The sequence below is a fragment of the Ahaetulla prasina genome, chromosome 9, assembly GCF_028640845.1.
Source record: "Ahaetulla prasina isolate Xishuangbanna chromosome 9, ASM2864084v1, whole genome shotgun sequence".
Taxonomy (NCBI): Eukaryota; Metazoa; Chordata; class Lepidosauria; order Squamata; family Colubridae; genus Ahaetulla; species Ahaetulla prasina.
In genome coordinates, this window is record NC_080547.1 from 12,574,443 (window position 1) to 12,591,990 (window position 17,548).

The following is a 17,548-nucleotide window of genomic DNA, read 5'->3' on the forward strand; positions in this document are numbered from 1 at the left end:
TTTTAAAAAAATTTATTTGTTTAAAAAAATTCATGTTGTGACTTTGCATTGTATTTGACAGTGTTTTTCAGGGTTGAGTGAGGAAGTCCAGGCCAAGGAAAAATTACATTTATTTTTCTTTTCTTCCATCATAATCCCTTCTCTTCTCCTCTCCTTCCTTCCTTCCTCCTATCCATCAGCCTTCTTTCTTTTTCTTTCTTTCTTTCCTTCCTTCCTTCCTCCCTCCTATTAATCATTTACCCTTCTTTCCTCCTATCCATCAGCATTCTTTCTTTTTTTCTTTCTTTTTCTTTCTTTCTTCCTCCTATTAATCATTTACTCTTCCTTCCTTCCTCCTAGCCATCAGCCTTCTTTCTCTTTCTTTCTTTTTCTTTCTTTCTTTCTTTCTTTCCTTCCTTCCTTCCTTCCTTCCTTCCTTCCTTCCTCCCTCCTATTAATCATTTACCCTTCCTTCCTCCTATCCTTCATCCTGCTTTGTTTATTTATTTTTTTCTTTCTTTTTTTCTTTCTTTCCTTCCTTCCTTCCTCCCTCCCTCCTTCCCTCCCTCCCTCCCTCCCTCCCTTTCATTTATCAGTAACTTGTCCTGTTCATCTATCAGCTACTTCCTGCAGTTATAGCTGCAGGTAGACTCCTCTTGGCCAGGAAGCCCAACAGGAAGAAGAATCAGTTGCCAGATTCCTCTTAGGCTCTCGTCAGATGCCCAGTTTGGCCAATGGGTTTCTCGGATAGGATCGCCACCTGGTATTTTTCCATGCTACATAATGTGCTCCAGATTTCCACGCCAGCTCCACTGCTGCAATGGAAAGACCTTGAGACGGGTCAAAATGCTTGGCTTCCCTTGTCTGCTGAATCCAAAGACTCATCGGTGGGGGTTTTTTTGTTGTTGTTTTTCTCGTAGGAGGTGAAGATATTCCGAGCCCTGATCCTCGGGGAACTGGAAAGGGGTCAGAGCCAGTTCCAAGCGCTTTGCTTTGTCACCAGGTTGCATCGCAACGAAATCATTCCCAGCGAGTCCATGGCCAAACTACGACAGGTAAGCCCGGAAGAAAGTTCATCAGCGTCGCAGCTAGGATGAGATTAATTTCCTTTTCAACCCACAGTCTGCCTTCCTTGTTATTCTTTGGATTTCCTAGTCAGGTTTCCGCAGAAGCAGAGACGTGTCGAACTGTCTCCAGGCCTGACTGTTTGTCATCATTTCCTTTTTTTTTTTTTATTTATTTATGACAAATCAGTCTGGTTATTCATATTTGTAAATGAGGATGTATAAGAATAGGGGCTCCCCTGGTGGATCCCAAAGCAAACGTTTGACCGATGCGCATCTTTTTCCTTTTAGGAAGAAAAAATGTTTTAAGTGAACGTTGGCAGTTCCTTTTACTATTCTTGTGATGTTTAAAATGCATCTTGCGCTTCCGATGGGTAACAAATCCTTCGGGAAGGCTCTCCGCCTTCTGTGCGAAACTTCCTGGAATGACTTGGGTCTTCTTGCAAAATTGCATCATCCAGCAGTCAGTACAGGGGGAATAACAGCCTCTGTAAAGAGAGCCACCTTAGGAAAAGGACATCTTATGGGGTCATTTGAAAAAAAAAATCTTAGCCGTCTTATACTTTTGTTCAAATGAACGTTCCCCTCCATTCATCTTTAAACAATTTGGCCATTTCCCCACCCCCTGTTTTTTTCTATTTGTAAGTCCTGCGAAGTAGAGGGCAGAAATGAAGGACGTGGTCCAGAATTCTGTAGTTAAGTTAGGACCCCCAAATCCCTCGTCATTTGGTGACAGGAAAAAATAAAGTGAATTATGTGATTGAAGAGAATACGTGTAGCTCCTGGTTGGACTGGGTGAAACTCCGAGCTTGCTTTTTTTTTCCTTTTTTTTTTTCCTGGAGACGTTTCATGACCAACTAGGTAACATCATCGGTGCTAGAAGGGAGTGGTGTTTCTCTCTGTGGCACTCCCTTCTAGTACTGATGATGTTACCCAGTTGGGTAATGAGATGTCCACAAGAAAACAACCAAGCTCAAAGAGGACGCCACAAAAAGCCGACACTCCCACCGCTTCTACATAAACTGAAAGCAAACCCCACTTCCTTCTGGCACTGATAACACAGACTTCAGAGGATAATTAGAACTGCAGAAAAAACAATTGCTACCAACCTGCCTTCCATTGAGGACCTGTATACTGCACGAATCAAGAAGAGGGCCGTGAAAATATTTGCAGATCCCTCGCATCCTGGACATAAACTGTTTCAACTCCTACCCTCAAAACGACGCTATAGAGCACTGCACAGCAGAACAACTAGACACAAGAACAGTTTTTTCCCGAAGGCCATCACTCTGCTAAACAAATAATTCCATCAACACTGTCAAACTATTTACTAAACCTGCACTACTATTAATTGTTTCACAGTTCCCATCACCAATCTCTTTCCACTTATGACTGTATGACTGTAACTTGTTGCTGGCAATCCTTATGATTTATATTGATATATTGACGATCAATTGTGTTGTAAATGTCGTACCTTGATGAACGTATCTTTTCTTTTATGTACACTGAGAGCATATGCACCAAGACAAATTCCTTGTGTGTCCAATCACACTTGGCCAATAAAGAATTCTATTCTATTCTATTCTATTCTTCTAATGTTACTTAGTTGGATCATGAGACGTTGGCAAGAATGCTTGCTCAGAGAGCACTAAGGACACAGAGCCCTCCTCCTCCTCTTCTTCTTCCCCCCCCTCAAACCCCTGTACTGATAATGTTACATAATTGGGTAATGAAACATCTGCAAGAAAACAACCAAGCTCAGAGGAGTATCAGGAACCCCTCAAGAGAATAATTGTAGCTCAATTGGACTGTGGGGTCCTTGTTGCTTTCTGAGCCTGCTGGTTTTCTTGCAGACGTTGTGTTACCCAACTAGGTAACATCATCAGTGCTAGAAGGGAGTGTGGACTGTGGAGAGGAAGAGGAGGAGGGGACTATGGGCCCCTCGGTGCTCTCTGAACCAGCTGGTTTTCTTGCAGATGTTGCATTACCCAAGTAAGTAACATCATCGGTGTTAGAAGGGAGTGGTGTTTGTCTCTGCCACGCTCCCCTCCTCCTCCACTGCAAACTCCATTCCCTTCTAGCACTGATGATGTTACCTAGCTGGGTAATGAAACGCCTGCCAGAAAACAGTCAAGCTCAGAGAGCACCAAGGACCCCCACATCTAGATCTAGAGCTATGGATGACTCGCAGCAGCCGCCGAGTTTAAAATCGATATCCATGGCATAGGACCGGGATATCTTCGGGACCGCCTTCTGTTACCACATGCCTCCCACCGACCGGTACGCTCCCATAGAGAGGGTCTCCTCAGGGTGCCGTCAGCCAGACAGAGCAGGCTGGCGACCCCCAGGGGGAGAGCCTTCTCGGTGGGGGCACCTACCCTCTGGAATGAGCTTCCCCCAGGACTTCGACAACTTCCTGACCTCCGGACCTTTCGCCGCGAGCTGAAGACATATCTATTCTTCCGAGCAGGACTGGCTTAATAGGGTTTTAAATATGGATTTTATTGGGGTTTATTTTATATTTTGTATTGTATTTTAAATTTAGGCTATTGGAATAAGTTTTTTAAATATTGTTTTTATTGAAATGTATCGTTTTTATTTTATCTGCCTGTTCACCGCCCTGAGTCCTCCGGGAGAAGGGCGGTATAAAAATTAAATTATTATTATTATTATTATTATTATTATTATTATTATTATTATTATTATTATTATTATTATTATTATTATTATTATTATTAGGAATGGAAATGCTGATGTCCCTCCATTTTTCCTCCTTGTCAGAAAAACCCACAGACGGTGCGGCAGGCGGAGGAGGTCCGCGCGCTCGAACACCTCAGCATGGATGTAGCTGTCAACTTCAGCAAAGGGGCCCAGCTGAGCTCTCACATCTACAACATCTGTTCGGAGGCCAAGGAGACCATCTATAGTCGAGAAGAAGACGTCAAGTTCTGGATGGAGAAAGGTAGGAAGCCCTTCAACCGTCCGGAGACAGAGTTCATGGTCCCTCCATCTCGTAATGCGTCCCACACGGGGATAATAGCAATAGCACTTAGACTTATATACCGCTTCACAGTGCTTTACAGCCCTCTCTAAGCGGTTTACAGAGTCACCCTCTTGCCCCCAACAATCTGGGTCCTCATTTTACCCACCTCAGAAGGATGGAAAGCTGAGTCAACCTTGAGCTGGTCAGGATCAAACTGCTGGCAATGGGCAGTTAGCCTGCAATACTGCATTCTAATTACTGGGAAGGAAGGAAGGAAGGAAGGAAGGAAGGAAGGAAGGAAGGAAGGAAGGAAGGAAGGAAGGAAGGACGGACATTAGTAATAGCACTTAGAATTATATCCTACTTCACAGTGCTTTTACAGTCCTCTCTAAGCAGTTTACAGAATGAGCCTTTTGCCCACAACAATCTGCGTCCTCATTTTACCCACCTCAGAAAGATGGAAGGCTGAGTCAACCTTGAACCTGGTGAGATTTGACAAAAGTCAAATCCAGAAGCATAAACAGATAACAGATTCAGCAGGATTCATTAACTTCTCTTTATATACATAATAACATGAAGTAAATTTTACAATACCAATAGCAGAGTTCTTTCAGTGTGGTAGAAGTTATAGGCAGAACACAAGGCAGGAGAGAAGAGTTAGTTTCATTTCAGCAGAGCAGACACTGGTTTCAGTTTCGTTTCTCAGCACAGACTCAGAAGCTGCAGACTAAGACACACTCTGGCTCCAGTCTGTCTCAGCTCCCATTGGCTGACTTAGTTGCTATGCCTGTTCATTGACTGACCTTGTTACCATGTCTCTGCCAGTTCATGAATAATCTGACAAGATGACCAAGGAGGAAAGACTTAACTAAGGGAATTGACCATTTTCCTCCCCCCTTCTGTATGTCTGTCCTGCAGGGGTGGACGGCTCCATGTTTGAGGTCCTACCTCAGTCTGCTGACCTACCTGGCCTGCAACATTGTCGGGTCTGCGCAGACCGTTGGAAACCTTGCATCTGCAGCTACGCCTTGAACATTGAGTGGTATCCCTGCATGCTGAAGTATTGCAAGAGCCGAGACGCAGCTGGAAAGACAACCTCTTACAAGTGTGGCATCCGCAGCTGCCAGAAGGCCTACAGTTTTGATTACTATGTACCCCAGAAGCAGCTCTGCCTGTGGGATGAAGAGACTTAGCAGGACAGCTGAACAGCCATCTTGTTTTTCGGACTGGGAGAACTTGTCTTTGACCTTCCTTCCTGGAGCTCTGTGTAGGACTACCAAAGTGGCCACCTGGGACTGAAAAGAGGAAGGGGTAGGGCATGGAGGGAGGGAGGGAGGGCTAACCCCTGTGAGATACCTCCTAAGCATGTTTTGGAGCGAGTCTCCCTCTTCTCCTGTAGAAGGAGGCATCTTCAGATTTACAGGCAGAGACTACAATCAACGTGACGTTGTCAAAAGATGAGGAACATCAAAATGAAGACTGTTCTCCAGGTTGACATGACTTTTGAAGCTTCTTGACCACAATGAGATTTGTGCCTGCTTTTTTTTTTTTTCTTAAATGAAGACAAAGAAGATAGATGTCCTTCCTGAATAACCTCCTAGAAAGGATTAGACACCAAGTAGGTAGCAGAATGGATAGAGGATCTTCTGGACGAAGCTCGTGAGCTTCCAGAATGTTCTACAGCTGCTACCTGGAGCCACCAGAAGGAGGAAACTTAAAGCCATGATGACGTTGGAATCTGGAAGGACGTGACACTGATCATTCTGCATCATTTCATGCAAGAATAAGAGATTATTTGAGAAGGCTGTAGGACGGTTGGTTCTCCAACGACCGGCTGTCAGTTACCACCATCCCATGTGCTTCCAGTGACCAATATCCAAGGGATAATTGCCATCCCTGGACAGCTTTGACGACGGCAGTTTGCCAAAATGCCTCTGATGTATATATGCTGCGTAATCATCTGGGTGGGTCACCCAGCCCAGCTCTTGATCTCGATTGGCTCCTTAATGCCAGAGGAGGTGGGAATATAGATCTCTGGCCTCTTAAGGGTGTCAATCCCGCTCTCTCTTTTTTCCCCTCCCTCATCACTCTGCCTTAATGAGAGATTGTACCCACCTCGCTTCCAGGGACCAAAAATTGCAGACAATCAGGATCCATTTTCAAGAGGGATCCCTAAGCCTTTCCTGGCCAGGACATCCCAGGGCCTTCCTTTTCTTCTGATTAGAAAGTCAAATGCTTACTTTCTAACATCTTTCAGTACCTCCTCTCCCACAAAATTGTGATTAGACAGAGCAATGCAGTGTGTGTGTGTGTGAGAGAGAGAGACAGAGACAGAGACAGAGACAGAGAGAGACAGAGAGAGAGAGAGAATATTAAACTATGGGGAGCCACAATATGTCAAAATATGAATGCCCCAAATATTGCAGAAACAGTAGCAGAATGTTTGGGTTACAGAAATGGACGAGATACCCAGATACGAAGTGGGGAAGCAGCAGAAGTGTGATGTTGTGTACGGTCAGTTCACACCTGGCTCTTTGTCCTTCAAAGTAGCATCCTTTGAAGATCCACAGAAGAAGCCAGTGGTGAAATATAAAATTTGTTGCTAGCAGTTCTGTGGGCGTGGCTTGGTGTGTGTGTGTGGGGGTCATGTGACTGGGTGGACGTGACCAACTTTTTTTTTTTTACTTTTTTAAAGCATGTTTAAATACCTATTCGACAGAACTGCTAGTAAAAAATGCTTTTAAAAGGCTTTAAAAAAAGGTTCCGACGATCATAGCTATGCTGCGTGATCATCGGAACCCTTTTTGAAGCATTTTTTTTACGGGAACCAGTTGTAAAAAAATCTTTAAAAAAAAGAAAAAAGGGTTATCATTGTCAATCAGCTGTGCCACGCGATCGTCGGAACCTTTTTTTTTTACCTTTTAAAGGATTTTTTTTACTACCGGTTCGCCCGAACTGGTAGCTTCTATCACTACCGGTTAGCCCGAACCGGAGCGAACCGGCAGCATTTCACCCCTGGAAGAAGCCATGATTCACAAACCCTTAGCAACCCTTAAGGCCAACCAACTTGGTGCCTCCATTGGTGCTATCAACAAAATGCAGAAAAATGGTGGCAAAGTGGGACGTGAGGATTGTGTGTTTCTACAATGCAATAAACTAGGCTTTGGTCTGTTGTGAGTCGTTGTGTTGTGGAAACACCCTCAAACATGACGTTCCCATTGGGGTTCAGACCTTGCATTGGGGTTTGTTCATTAGTTTCATTCCTCCTTTTGCTGACCTGTACTTAATGTATTGTGGAGCCCATCAGTTGAGTTGGTTAGTTCCGTAATTGTGCTACAAAGCAAGACAATGAAATGCGACAGAAAGTTGTCGCTTCCCGGAGAACAGTCACAGGTTTCCACACGCCTTTGGACATGCAGAAATTCAAGAAGAGCCCATTCTTGTCACCATACATTTGCAGTGATGCAGAGAACGTTCCCAGTTGGATTTCTGCCTGCTTTGCAAGTTCATTTTTTTTTAAGCGATTTATTTCAGATCAGCTGTAGATCTGTTCTGTTTTCTTAGCTTCCTTCCATTTCTGCCAAGCTACCTTCTCTCTGTAATCTGGGCATTTCAGACCGCTGACCTTCGCGCCTTTAAGAATTCTATTTTAAAAGATAATATTTATCTGTCTGTTTCCTAGAATTGTGCGGGTGTGAGAGCGAGTGAGCCGTGCAGTTGCGACTTGCGTTTTTGATTGGCGTTCCTTTGGCGCGCTTAAAAAAAAAAAGGAAGGAAGACCGCTGGAAATGAAATAAATGTAACCGTGAATGAAAGGTGTGCTTTTTATTTTTCCAAACAAATTATTTATGATATGTAAACGGAATAAACTGATTTTCAAAAAAAAAAAAAAAGGAGTTTATGAGTTTGACAAAGGAGTTTCTCTAATGTTGTCCAGAACTCTGAAATGTGTGCATTTCTGACTGTAATACGTTCACTATTTTTATAGCTGTATCTCAGCATGAATAGGAAATTAAGCATCACTTCTACTGGTGTTAAGAATGTGTCATATTTACACGATTTTTAACCAGTGAGGAATACTGGAGAAAGTCAGTTCACTAAGAAATTGATATTACATCTCTAAAGAGTGCAGAGAAGAGCGATAAGGATGATTAGGGGACTGGAGATTAAAATATATGAAGAACGATTGCAGGAACCGGGTATGTCTAGTTTAAGGAAAAGTAGGACTACGGGTGACATGATAGCAGTGTTCCAATATTTGAAGGGCTGCCCCAAAGAAGAGGATGTCAATCTATTCTCCAAAACATCAGAAAGCAGGACAAGAAGCAATATATGGAAACTAATCCAGGAGAGAAGCAACTTAGAACTTGGGAGAAATTTCCTAATGGTAAGAACAATCAAAACAGTGGAACTGCTCGCCTCCAGAAGTTATGAATGCTCCATCACTGGAAGTTTTTAAGGAGATTGGACAGGCATTTATCTAAAATCAGGGCTGGGCTGCTGGGGGTTCGCAGGGGTTCGGGAGAAGAAGAAGAATAATAATATTTTTATTTATAGACCGCCCTTCTCCCAAAGGACTCAGGGCGGTGTACAGCCACAAATAAAATACAGAAAGAAAACAACAATACAAAACTAAAAACAACCCTTAAAAAACCTATATAATATGGCTACTTATAGATAAAAATATTACCCTCTAAAATTTACTAAAAAATTTAAACCCATAAATCAATTTGATAATATAAAATTTAAGCGAGTCCAGCAAGATGAAATAAGAAGGTTTTAAGTTTGCAGCGGAAGGTCCTAAGGTCAGGTATTTGTCGGAGTCCAGGGGGAAGCTCGTTCCATAGGGTAGGAGCCCCCACAGAGAAGGCCCTCCCCTGGGGGCCGCCAGCCGACATTGCTTGGCTGACGGCACCCTGAGGAGCCCCTCTCTGTGAGAGCGCACCGGTCGTTGGGAGATAGACGTTGGCAGTAGACGGTCCCGTAAGTATCCCGGTCCTAAGCCATGAATCTCTAAGATTCTGTGCTGTTCGCAGATCCCCCAAATGCCACTCCTGGCTGGCCTTGCCCATCCCACCCTGCCCCTCCCAGGAATCCCCATACAGCCCACTTTGGATGCAAAAGCTCAGGGAGGGTGAAAAATGAGCCTACTGGAAGTTCGGGAGGGCCTCCAGAGCCTGGGGAAGCCATTTTCACCCCTCGGAGGCTCAAGGAAAGCCTCCAGAGCCCAGGGAGGGCAAAAAATCACACACACCCATCATGGTGCAAGAGACTGACTAAGCCACGCCCACCAGGGCCATGCCCATTCAGCAACTGGGCAGAGATACTACAAAATCTCCATTCCCACCCTACTCTGGGGCCAGCCAGAGGTGGTATTTGCCGGTTCTCCACACTGCTCAAAATGTCCGCTACCGGTTCTCCAGAACCTGCTGGATTTCACCCCTGTTTTTACACCTGTTAATGTCCTGAACGTTTCAGAAAGATTGAACAACACCGTTTCAGGAAGAACTACAAAGTGAGAAGATTAATATACTCAAAATCCTTTGGCAGTGCAGATATCAGAATCGAAGAGCTAGCTTTGTAGCTCACTAATTTAAAAGTTAAAATTTAAATTTAAATTTAAAAGTTAAAAGTTAAAAGACGCTTGCTCCTGGGGAGGAAAGCTATGGCAAATCTAGACAGCGTACTAAAAAGCAGAGACATCACCCTGCCAACAAAAGTGTGTATAGTCAAGGCTCTGGTTTTCCCAGTTGCAATGGATGGCTGTGAAAGTTGGACCGTAAGAAAGGCTGAGCGCCAAAGAATTGAGGCCTTTGAACTCTGGTGCTGGAGAAGACTCCTGCGAGTCCCTTGGACTGCAAGGCGAACAAACAAGTCAGTTCTAGAGGAGATCAACCCTGACTGCTCTTTAGAAGGCCAGATCCTGAAGATGAAACTGAAATACTTTGGCCACCTAATGAGAAAGAAGGACTCACTGGAGAAGAGCCTGATGCTGGGAAAGATTGAGGGTAAAAGAAGAAGGGGACGGCAGAGAACGAGGTGGCTGGATGGAATCACTGAAGCAGTGGGCATGAGTTTAAATGGACTCCAGAGGATGGTAGAGGACAGGAAGGCCTGGAGGAATGTTGTCCATGGGGTCGCGATGGGTCGGACACGACTTCGCAACTAACAACAATTTTCCTTTATTTCTGTTAGAGAAAATTAAGTAGACTTCTTTCGTTCTGCAGAAGGCTAGATACAGCTTTAACTCTGAGTTGGTCCATGTATTATTATTATTTTTTTACTTTCAATAGTTGCTGTTTAAGTCTAGAAATGAGAGGTTTTTTAAACAGAATTCCTGTTCTCCGGTGGAGTTGATAGATGCTGTCATTGGAGAGCACTGGAAGCCGAAATTCTGGGCTTCTTGAAGGAAAAACCGTGAGCCAAGTTGTTACCTCCAGAGCTTTGTGGTGCAATCTTTTGCCACCGCAAAAGAAAATCAGAACCCTGAGAGCTAGCTCCTTGCCAGCTCCTTTCCTCCTCTACTAGTTTATATTTGAATTGGGGAAAGAATATTAGCTTTCAGTTTTTCTTTCCGAAGTAGGGATTCCATTGGAAAGGAACAAGGGGTTGATTTGTTGATAAAGTACCTAAATTACGGTGTGTGTTTTTTTTTTTTCATCTTGGCTGCTTTAATTGGACTTCCATTGCCAGCCATTTTGGGAATTGTAGACTTTGATTTCCCAGAATGGTTGGTTGGCTGGGGAATTCTGGGATTTGAAGTCCACAGGTCTTAAAGTGGCCCAGGTTGAGAAACACACAGACTTAAAGGTTGCTAAATGAAGGTGTCTTTTGTTGCAGCATCTACTCAACAGCCTCATAGGCTTCACATACCTATCAAGGGAAAAATGCAATGGCTGAACTCCACCAACGGTTCTTAATTAATTGACTGGGGAATCGGAGAAGGTCCAGAATGATGAAATGTCACTCACCCACATCCTCCTGCACCATCCATCGATAAAAGCCAAGTCAAAATCACTGCCGAGAAGTCTACGGAGATTCTCAATCCTCCAGATTAGGGGTCTCCAACCTTGGCAACTTTAAGGCTTGTGGACTTCAACTCCCAGAATACCTCAGCCAGCTTTGCTGAGTTGACGTCCACAAGTCTTAAAGTTGCCAAGGTTGGAGACCCCTGCTCCAGATTGTGGTTGTTCCAAAGGTGCTTTTCAAACTGGACTGGAGAATTCTGGGAGTTGAAGTCCACAAGTCTTAAAGCTGCCAGGTTTTGAAGACCTCTGCTCTAATTGGTTGCAGTGGGGAAATTGATTGGTAAGAGGAGCATCCTATGTGCCAGCAAGGTCAAATATGGGGTGAATTCTTGGGGTAATGAGGTGGAACTCAAGAAATAACCGTCCACTGAGGGAACAAAGAGGGTATTCTATGTACACAGTTGCTTCTTTAATTATGGGGTTTATCTTTTAACTGGCCTTGGTTCCCCGGGGCCATGGTCACCTCCTTGTATTTTCTCCTGGTTTCACTGAGTGTTTTTTTTCCCCCTTGGCTTTCACAACATTTTATGACTGAGTGAGTTTATTGTTCCTTTGGTCCCTGGGAAGGTAATTAGAGGAAGGATTATTATTTTTTTGCTTTATGATGATAATAATTTATCAAATTGTACTGTATATACTGCCTGATTCTCAGGAGTTCTGGGTGACTCACGACAATGAGAAGAAATAAATTCAGAGTTTATTTCACTTGCTCTCACTAGCACCATTCTTGAGGCTAAGACACCACAAAGAAATTCATCTTAAAGCAGGACTAATGTGAATCCAGCAGGGTTTTTTTTTTATCTTCCAGTGCTTAAAGAGTCTCAGAGGGATTGCCCAACATGTCATGGGTAACCGAGGGACAAAAGCTTCTAGGGGTGACATGATAGCGGTGTTTCAATATCTGAGGGACTGCCACTAAGGAAGAGTGGGTCAAGCTGTTCTCCAAAGCACCTGAGGGCAGGACAAGAAGCAATGGAAGGAAGGAGAGAATCAAACCTAGAATTAAGGAGAAATGTCCTAACAGTGAGGGCAATTAAACACTGGAACAGTTTCCCTCCAGAAGTTCTGAATGCTCAAACGCTGGAGGTTTTTAAAAAGAGATTGGAGAGCCTCTGTTATTTTGTATTATGACATGTTAGCTGTCAACCAGTACTTGGGGGCTGCCGCAAAGAGGGGGGTGGTATCAACCTATTCTCCAAAGCACCTGAAGGCAGAACAAGAAGCAACCGGTGGAAGCTAATCAAGGAGAGAAGCAACTTAGAACTAAGGAGGAATTTCCTGACAGTTAGAACAATTAACCAGTGGAACAGCTTGTCTTCAGAAGGTATGAGTCCTTCATCACTGGAACTTTTTAAGAAGAGATTGGAAAACCATGAAATGGTGTAGGGTCTCCACCACCTGAGCAGGGGTTGGACTAGAAGACCTCCCAGCTCCCATCCAACCCTATTATTCCGTTGAAATTCTTCGAATGGTTAAAACGGAGTCTGGCGATATTGACCTGGAGCGATTCTGCAAAAGACCACAAGGGGGCACCCTAAATCCATCCTACAGTAAGGAAGGCCCTACCTAGACACTTAAGGGAAAAGGGAAAGTTGCATGAAAAATAAAATCTACATATTCGGATTCTCCATCTTTTTCCGACTGAGAGGGGATAAAAGGTGAAAGTTATGCAACGGGTTGCATTCCAGCCAAAACACATCCAGTTTTCAAGAAGCAATGGATGAAAACCAATCAAGGAGAGAAGCAACCTAGAAATAAAGAGAAATTTCCTGACAGTGAGAACAATTAACCAGTGGAACTACCTGCCTCCAGAAGTTGTAAGTGCTCCAACACTGGAGGCTTTTAAAAAAAGACTGGACAGCCAATTGTCTGAAATGGTATAAGGTCTTCTGCTTGAGCAGGGGTTGGACTAGAAAACCTCCAAGGTCCCTTCCCAACCCTTTCATTCTGTCAAAAAGCTTAGGGAGCTGTTGCAATTTAAGGTTGTGGCCTCTACAGTTAGCATACTCTTACAATGGACCTTCAGGTGGAACTCTCGAACACAAAAGGCCGAATTGATCCCCCCCACCCCAAATAGCCTAAACACCCTATGACTTTAGAGGAAATAGATCTTGAAATCTCCAATTTCAAAAATGAAGGTCCCCGGCGATTTGCATAAAGCTCACCCAAATAGACGGCTTTGCATAATTTGAATATAGTTTAGGCAGCTGCCTCTGTGCCTGTAATCCTTTGATCCACGGCAGCTTTTCAGAGAGCGTCAGTTGTGAACTCTCCCTAAAAGAAGCGTGTGTGGGGGGGGGGAGGAAATGCAGTGCCTCGGTTTCCCCAATGGGCAATAATCAACTTTAGGCAGAGATGATGGCGTTTTTCAGAAATCCGTTAAAAAATTCAGTGGGAGATACATCAAGGATTTCTGCAAACATGAATGAAAGCACTACTACTGAATCTCAAAAGGGACAAACAAAATAGTATTAAAATCACCAGGATGAGGGTTAACCTGGAATGTCTAATGTGCATTTCCTGTTCTTCCTAAATGAATATAATGTACCGATATTTGTAGCCCGGGGTTGACTTAGGTAACTGATAGAAGAGAATATTTGTAGCTCAGGATTGAACTGTGGGGTCCTTGGTACTCTCTGAGCTGGATTGTTTTCTTGCAGATGGTTCGTTACCCAACTAGGTAATATCATCAGTGTTAGAAGGGAGTGGGGTGTGCGAGGAGGAGGAGGAGGATGTGGAGGAGGAAGAGGGTGATGACTACGGGGTCCTGGGTATTTTCTGAGCTGCATTGTTTTCTTACAGATGTTTCATTACCCAACCAGAGAATACAAAACATTTGCTAGACCAATTCTCGAATACAGCTCGCCTGTCTGGAACCCACACCTCATTTCGGACATTAATACAATTGAGCGTGTCCAGAAATATTTTACAAGAAGAGTTCTCCATTCCTCTGATCACAACAAAATACCTTATGCCACCAGACTTGAAATACTGGGTTTAGAAAATTTAGAACTCCGCCGCCTTCGACATGACCTGAGTTTAACTCATAGAATCATCTATTACAACGTCCTTCCTGTCGAAGACTACTTCAGCTTCAACTGCAGCAATACACGAGCACACAATAGATTTAAGCTTAATGTGAACCGCTCCAATCTTGATTGCAGAAAATATGACTTCAGAAACAGAGTTGTTAATGCCTGGAATGCACTACCTGACTCTGTGGTCTCTTCCCAAAATCCCCAAAGCTTCAACCAAAAACTATCTACTATTTTTATTTATTTATTTATTTATTTATTTATTTATTTATTTATTTATTTATTTATTTATTTATTTATTTATTTATTTATTTATTTATTTATTTATTTATTGGATTTTTATACCGCCCTTCTCCCGAAGGATTCAGGGCGGTTCACAGCCAAAGTAAAACAATAATTATATACACAATAAAACAATAGTTAAAAAACTTATTAGATATACGGCCAAAATTAAAACCATTTAAAACCATAAAAACCCCATAAAATTTATATATTATATTATATTATTTTTAATAATTAGGCTTTCTGAATATGTTTTCTTAATGGTTTTCTTAATTTGTATATATATGTTTTTTTATCTGCCTGTGAACCGCCCTGAGTCCTTCGGGAGATAGGGCGGTATATAAATTTGAATAAATAAATAAATAAATATCAAATATTAAAAACTATTAAAATATCTATGCCAGTCCTGCGCGAATAAACAGGTAAGTCTTCAACTCGCGGCGGAAGGTCCGAAGGTCAGGCAGTTGATGAAGTCCTGGGGGAAGTTCATTCCAGAGGGTGGGAGCCCCCACAGAGAAGGCCCTTCCCCTGGGGGCCGCCAGCCGACATTGCTTGGCGGACGGCACCCTGAGGAGTCCCTCTCTGTGCGAGCGCACGGGTTGGTGGGAGGCATTCGGTAGCAGTAGTCGGTCCCGTAAGTACCCCGGCCCTAAGCCATGGAGCGCTTTAAAGGTAGTAACCAAAACCTTGAAGTGCACCCGAAAGACCACAGGTAGCCAGTGCAGCCTGCGCAGGAGTGGTGTTACATGGGAGCCACGAGCGGCTCCCTCTATCACCCACGCAGCTGCATTCTGAACCAACTGGAGCCTCCGTGTGCTCTTCAAGGGGAGCCCCATGTGGAGAGCATTGCAGTAATCCAAGCGAGAGGTAACAAGAGCATGAGTGACCGTGCATAGGGCTATTGACCTCACCCCATTCCTAAGAGGTCTGTAAGGGGCGTGCATAAGAGCACCAGCATGCCTACCGTTCCTGTCCTAATGTTCCCTTTGGTTTTATCCAATTTGTATGGTTATTTCATGCTTATACTTATATATACTGTTGTGTTTGACAAAATAAATAAATAAATAAAATAAAAATAAAAACTAGGTAACATCATCAGTGTTAGAAGGGAGTGGGGTGTGCGAGGAGGAGGAGGAGGAGGAGGAAGAGGAAGAAGAGGAGGAGGAGGAGGAAGAGGAAGAGGAGGAGGAGGAGGAGGAGGAAGAAGAGGAGGCAGCTTGGTGGGGAGGGGTAATGTGACTGGATGGGCATGGCCAACTTTTTTTTTTTACTTTTAAAAACATTTTTCTACAAACTCTTCAGCCGAAGAGGTTGTTAAAAAATGCTTTTAAAAGGCTCTGACGATCAGGCAACTCAGCTGGAATCGTCAGACCCCCTTTAAAAGCAATTTTTTACAATCTCTTTGGCACTTGTTCGAGAGGCCAACATTGAAAAATAATGATCTAAAGGCAATCGAATATTTTGCTTTTCTGTACTACACTAAGCACCAGCAGGGCGGAGGATGTTTTTTCTATGGTTCGTTAATGTTTACGACTTAATGTTTTAATATTTGGTACGCTTGCTTTTCCGAGGCCGTAAGCTGCCCAGAGGCGCCTTACAGTGAGATGGGCGGGATATAAATTTAATAAATAATAATAATATTTCTTCCTCTGCCGGTAAGTCTCTCTAGATCTATTGGTAAGTCAGTCTCCTCCCATCCGTTCTTCCTGGCCTTTTTTCTGTTTGTGGGAGATCGCTATCGCAAAGTCTTATTCACCCTGTGGCACAATCCAAAACGCATTTCGCCCCACCACATTGTTCTGAGCCCATACAGTCCTGCCCCAGAGCAGATGGGCATCCCTATTGGCTCAGTAAGGCCTCCAGGACTGGGTGGGTTTTGGGGGGGGGTCTTCCAGAAGTAGAGCCCTCCCCCCCAATTGGGAGTTTGGCTAAAAACATCTCCCACTGCGGACGTCTCCTTCTAAGTTATGCAGGAAGGAAGGAGAGGGAAGCTATCCCATTTCTGGATTTCTGCAGGTTTAAGATTCAACGCCTCCTGCTCCGTCAGGTAAACAGACCTTTGTGGGTCTGGCTGCTTCCACTCTACTACCACCCTTGCACACGAACACAACACACTGCACACAAAAAAAAAACACAAACACACACAGAGGCCTCCCTCCCTCCCTCTCTGCCCCACCCTCTTTCTCCAGGGCTGTTGGGACGCAGCCCAAATGAAGCTACTAATATGCAAATGGCCCACTTTGCATGGGACTCCGGCCAGGATGCATAATAATATTTCCAAAAAAAAAAAAAATAGATGGAAAAAAAAAAAAGAAAGAAAGAAAGATTGCCCGGGATGAGAAGTGTCACGGGGGTGTGGCTGCAGCTCAGGTAATGTTCTCACCTGCCTTCAGTGCAATCAGGAACACCGGCCGAGCCAGAGGTGCGAGCCGCAGCTGGACGGCTGGCAAAGAGGCTGAGGAAGAACTCGGCAGAGGGGCGAAGCTGGCAGCCCCACGGGCCACCTCGGTGGGTGGGGGCTGGCCGGGGTGCAGCAGGTATTTTCCAACCAGCAGGATGGTGAATCTGGATTTAACGCACGCAGGTAAGGGCCTGGCAAGGGCAGGGGAGCAGAGGTGGGGAGGGGGGGCAAAGAGGGAGGCCTGGCCCCTAGTTTCACCCATGGAAAAGGAGGTCCCCCACGAACAACATAAGGGTCAGTGATGTCCGAATCCGGCTGCCAAATTGCTTTCTTCTCCCTGGGATAGTTGAGGAGCATCGTGCTTCACACTAACAGAGTTGGAAGGGACCTTGGAGGTCATCTAGTCCAACCCCCTGCCCAGGAGACCTATACTAGGGATTCGAACCGCAAAACTGCCAATCGACAAGCTCAGCGTCTTAGGCACTGAGCCACCTAGTGATATGGATTGAAAGTTGACATGAGCCAAAGAAGGTTGCGGCGGGTTGCAGAGGAGCTCTCAAGGCCATCAGGGCGGAGGAGGGAGGGAGGGAGGGAGGGAGAGAGATTGAGGAGGGGGCCTAAAGGGGGAAGGTGAAATCGTTCCCTCCAGGTGTCATCGCCAGCCTCCTGGCAGGTGGGGAAGCTCCGATGCACCTGCGCATTGTGCTAGTTGACTTTCTGGGTTGGATAGTGAAGAGCCAGCGTTGGGTTAGCTCCGTCCTGAAGGAAAGCGGTTG

The 17,548-nt window shown here is 44.5% G+C and overlaps 2 protein-coding genes across 3 annotated transcripts in view; both read left to right on the forward strand.

Moving 5' to 3' along the window:
• OAF (out at first homolog) overlaps window positions 1-7,919 on the forward strand; it is a 31,259-nt gene extending 23,340 nt beyond the window's left edge. Inside the window, exons 2-4 of the mRNA XM_058194535.1 lie at window positions 900-1,034; window positions 3,825-4,005; window positions 4,945-7,919. Of these exons, the coding sequence (XP_058050518.1) occupies window positions 900-1,034; window positions 3,825-4,005; window positions 4,945-5,219 (591 nt within the window). The 3' untranslated portion in view covers window positions 5,220-7,919. The remainder of the gene's footprint in view (window positions 1-899; window positions 1,035-3,824; window positions 4,006-4,944) is intronic.
• An 8,823-nt stretch (window positions 7,920-16,742) lies between these two features.
• The window catches only part of POU2F3 (POU class 2 homeobox 3), an 89,428-nt gene continuing 88,622 nt past the window's right edge, over window positions 16,743-17,548 (forward strand). For both annotated transcript variants that reach the window (XM_058194781.1, XM_058194782.1), the window contains exon 1: window positions 16,743-16,955. In XM_058194781.1, the coding sequence (XP_058050764.1) occupies window positions 16,745-16,955 (211 nt within the window). In that variant the 5' untranslated portion in view covers window positions 16,743-16,744. The remainder of the gene's footprint in view (window positions 16,956-17,548) is intronic.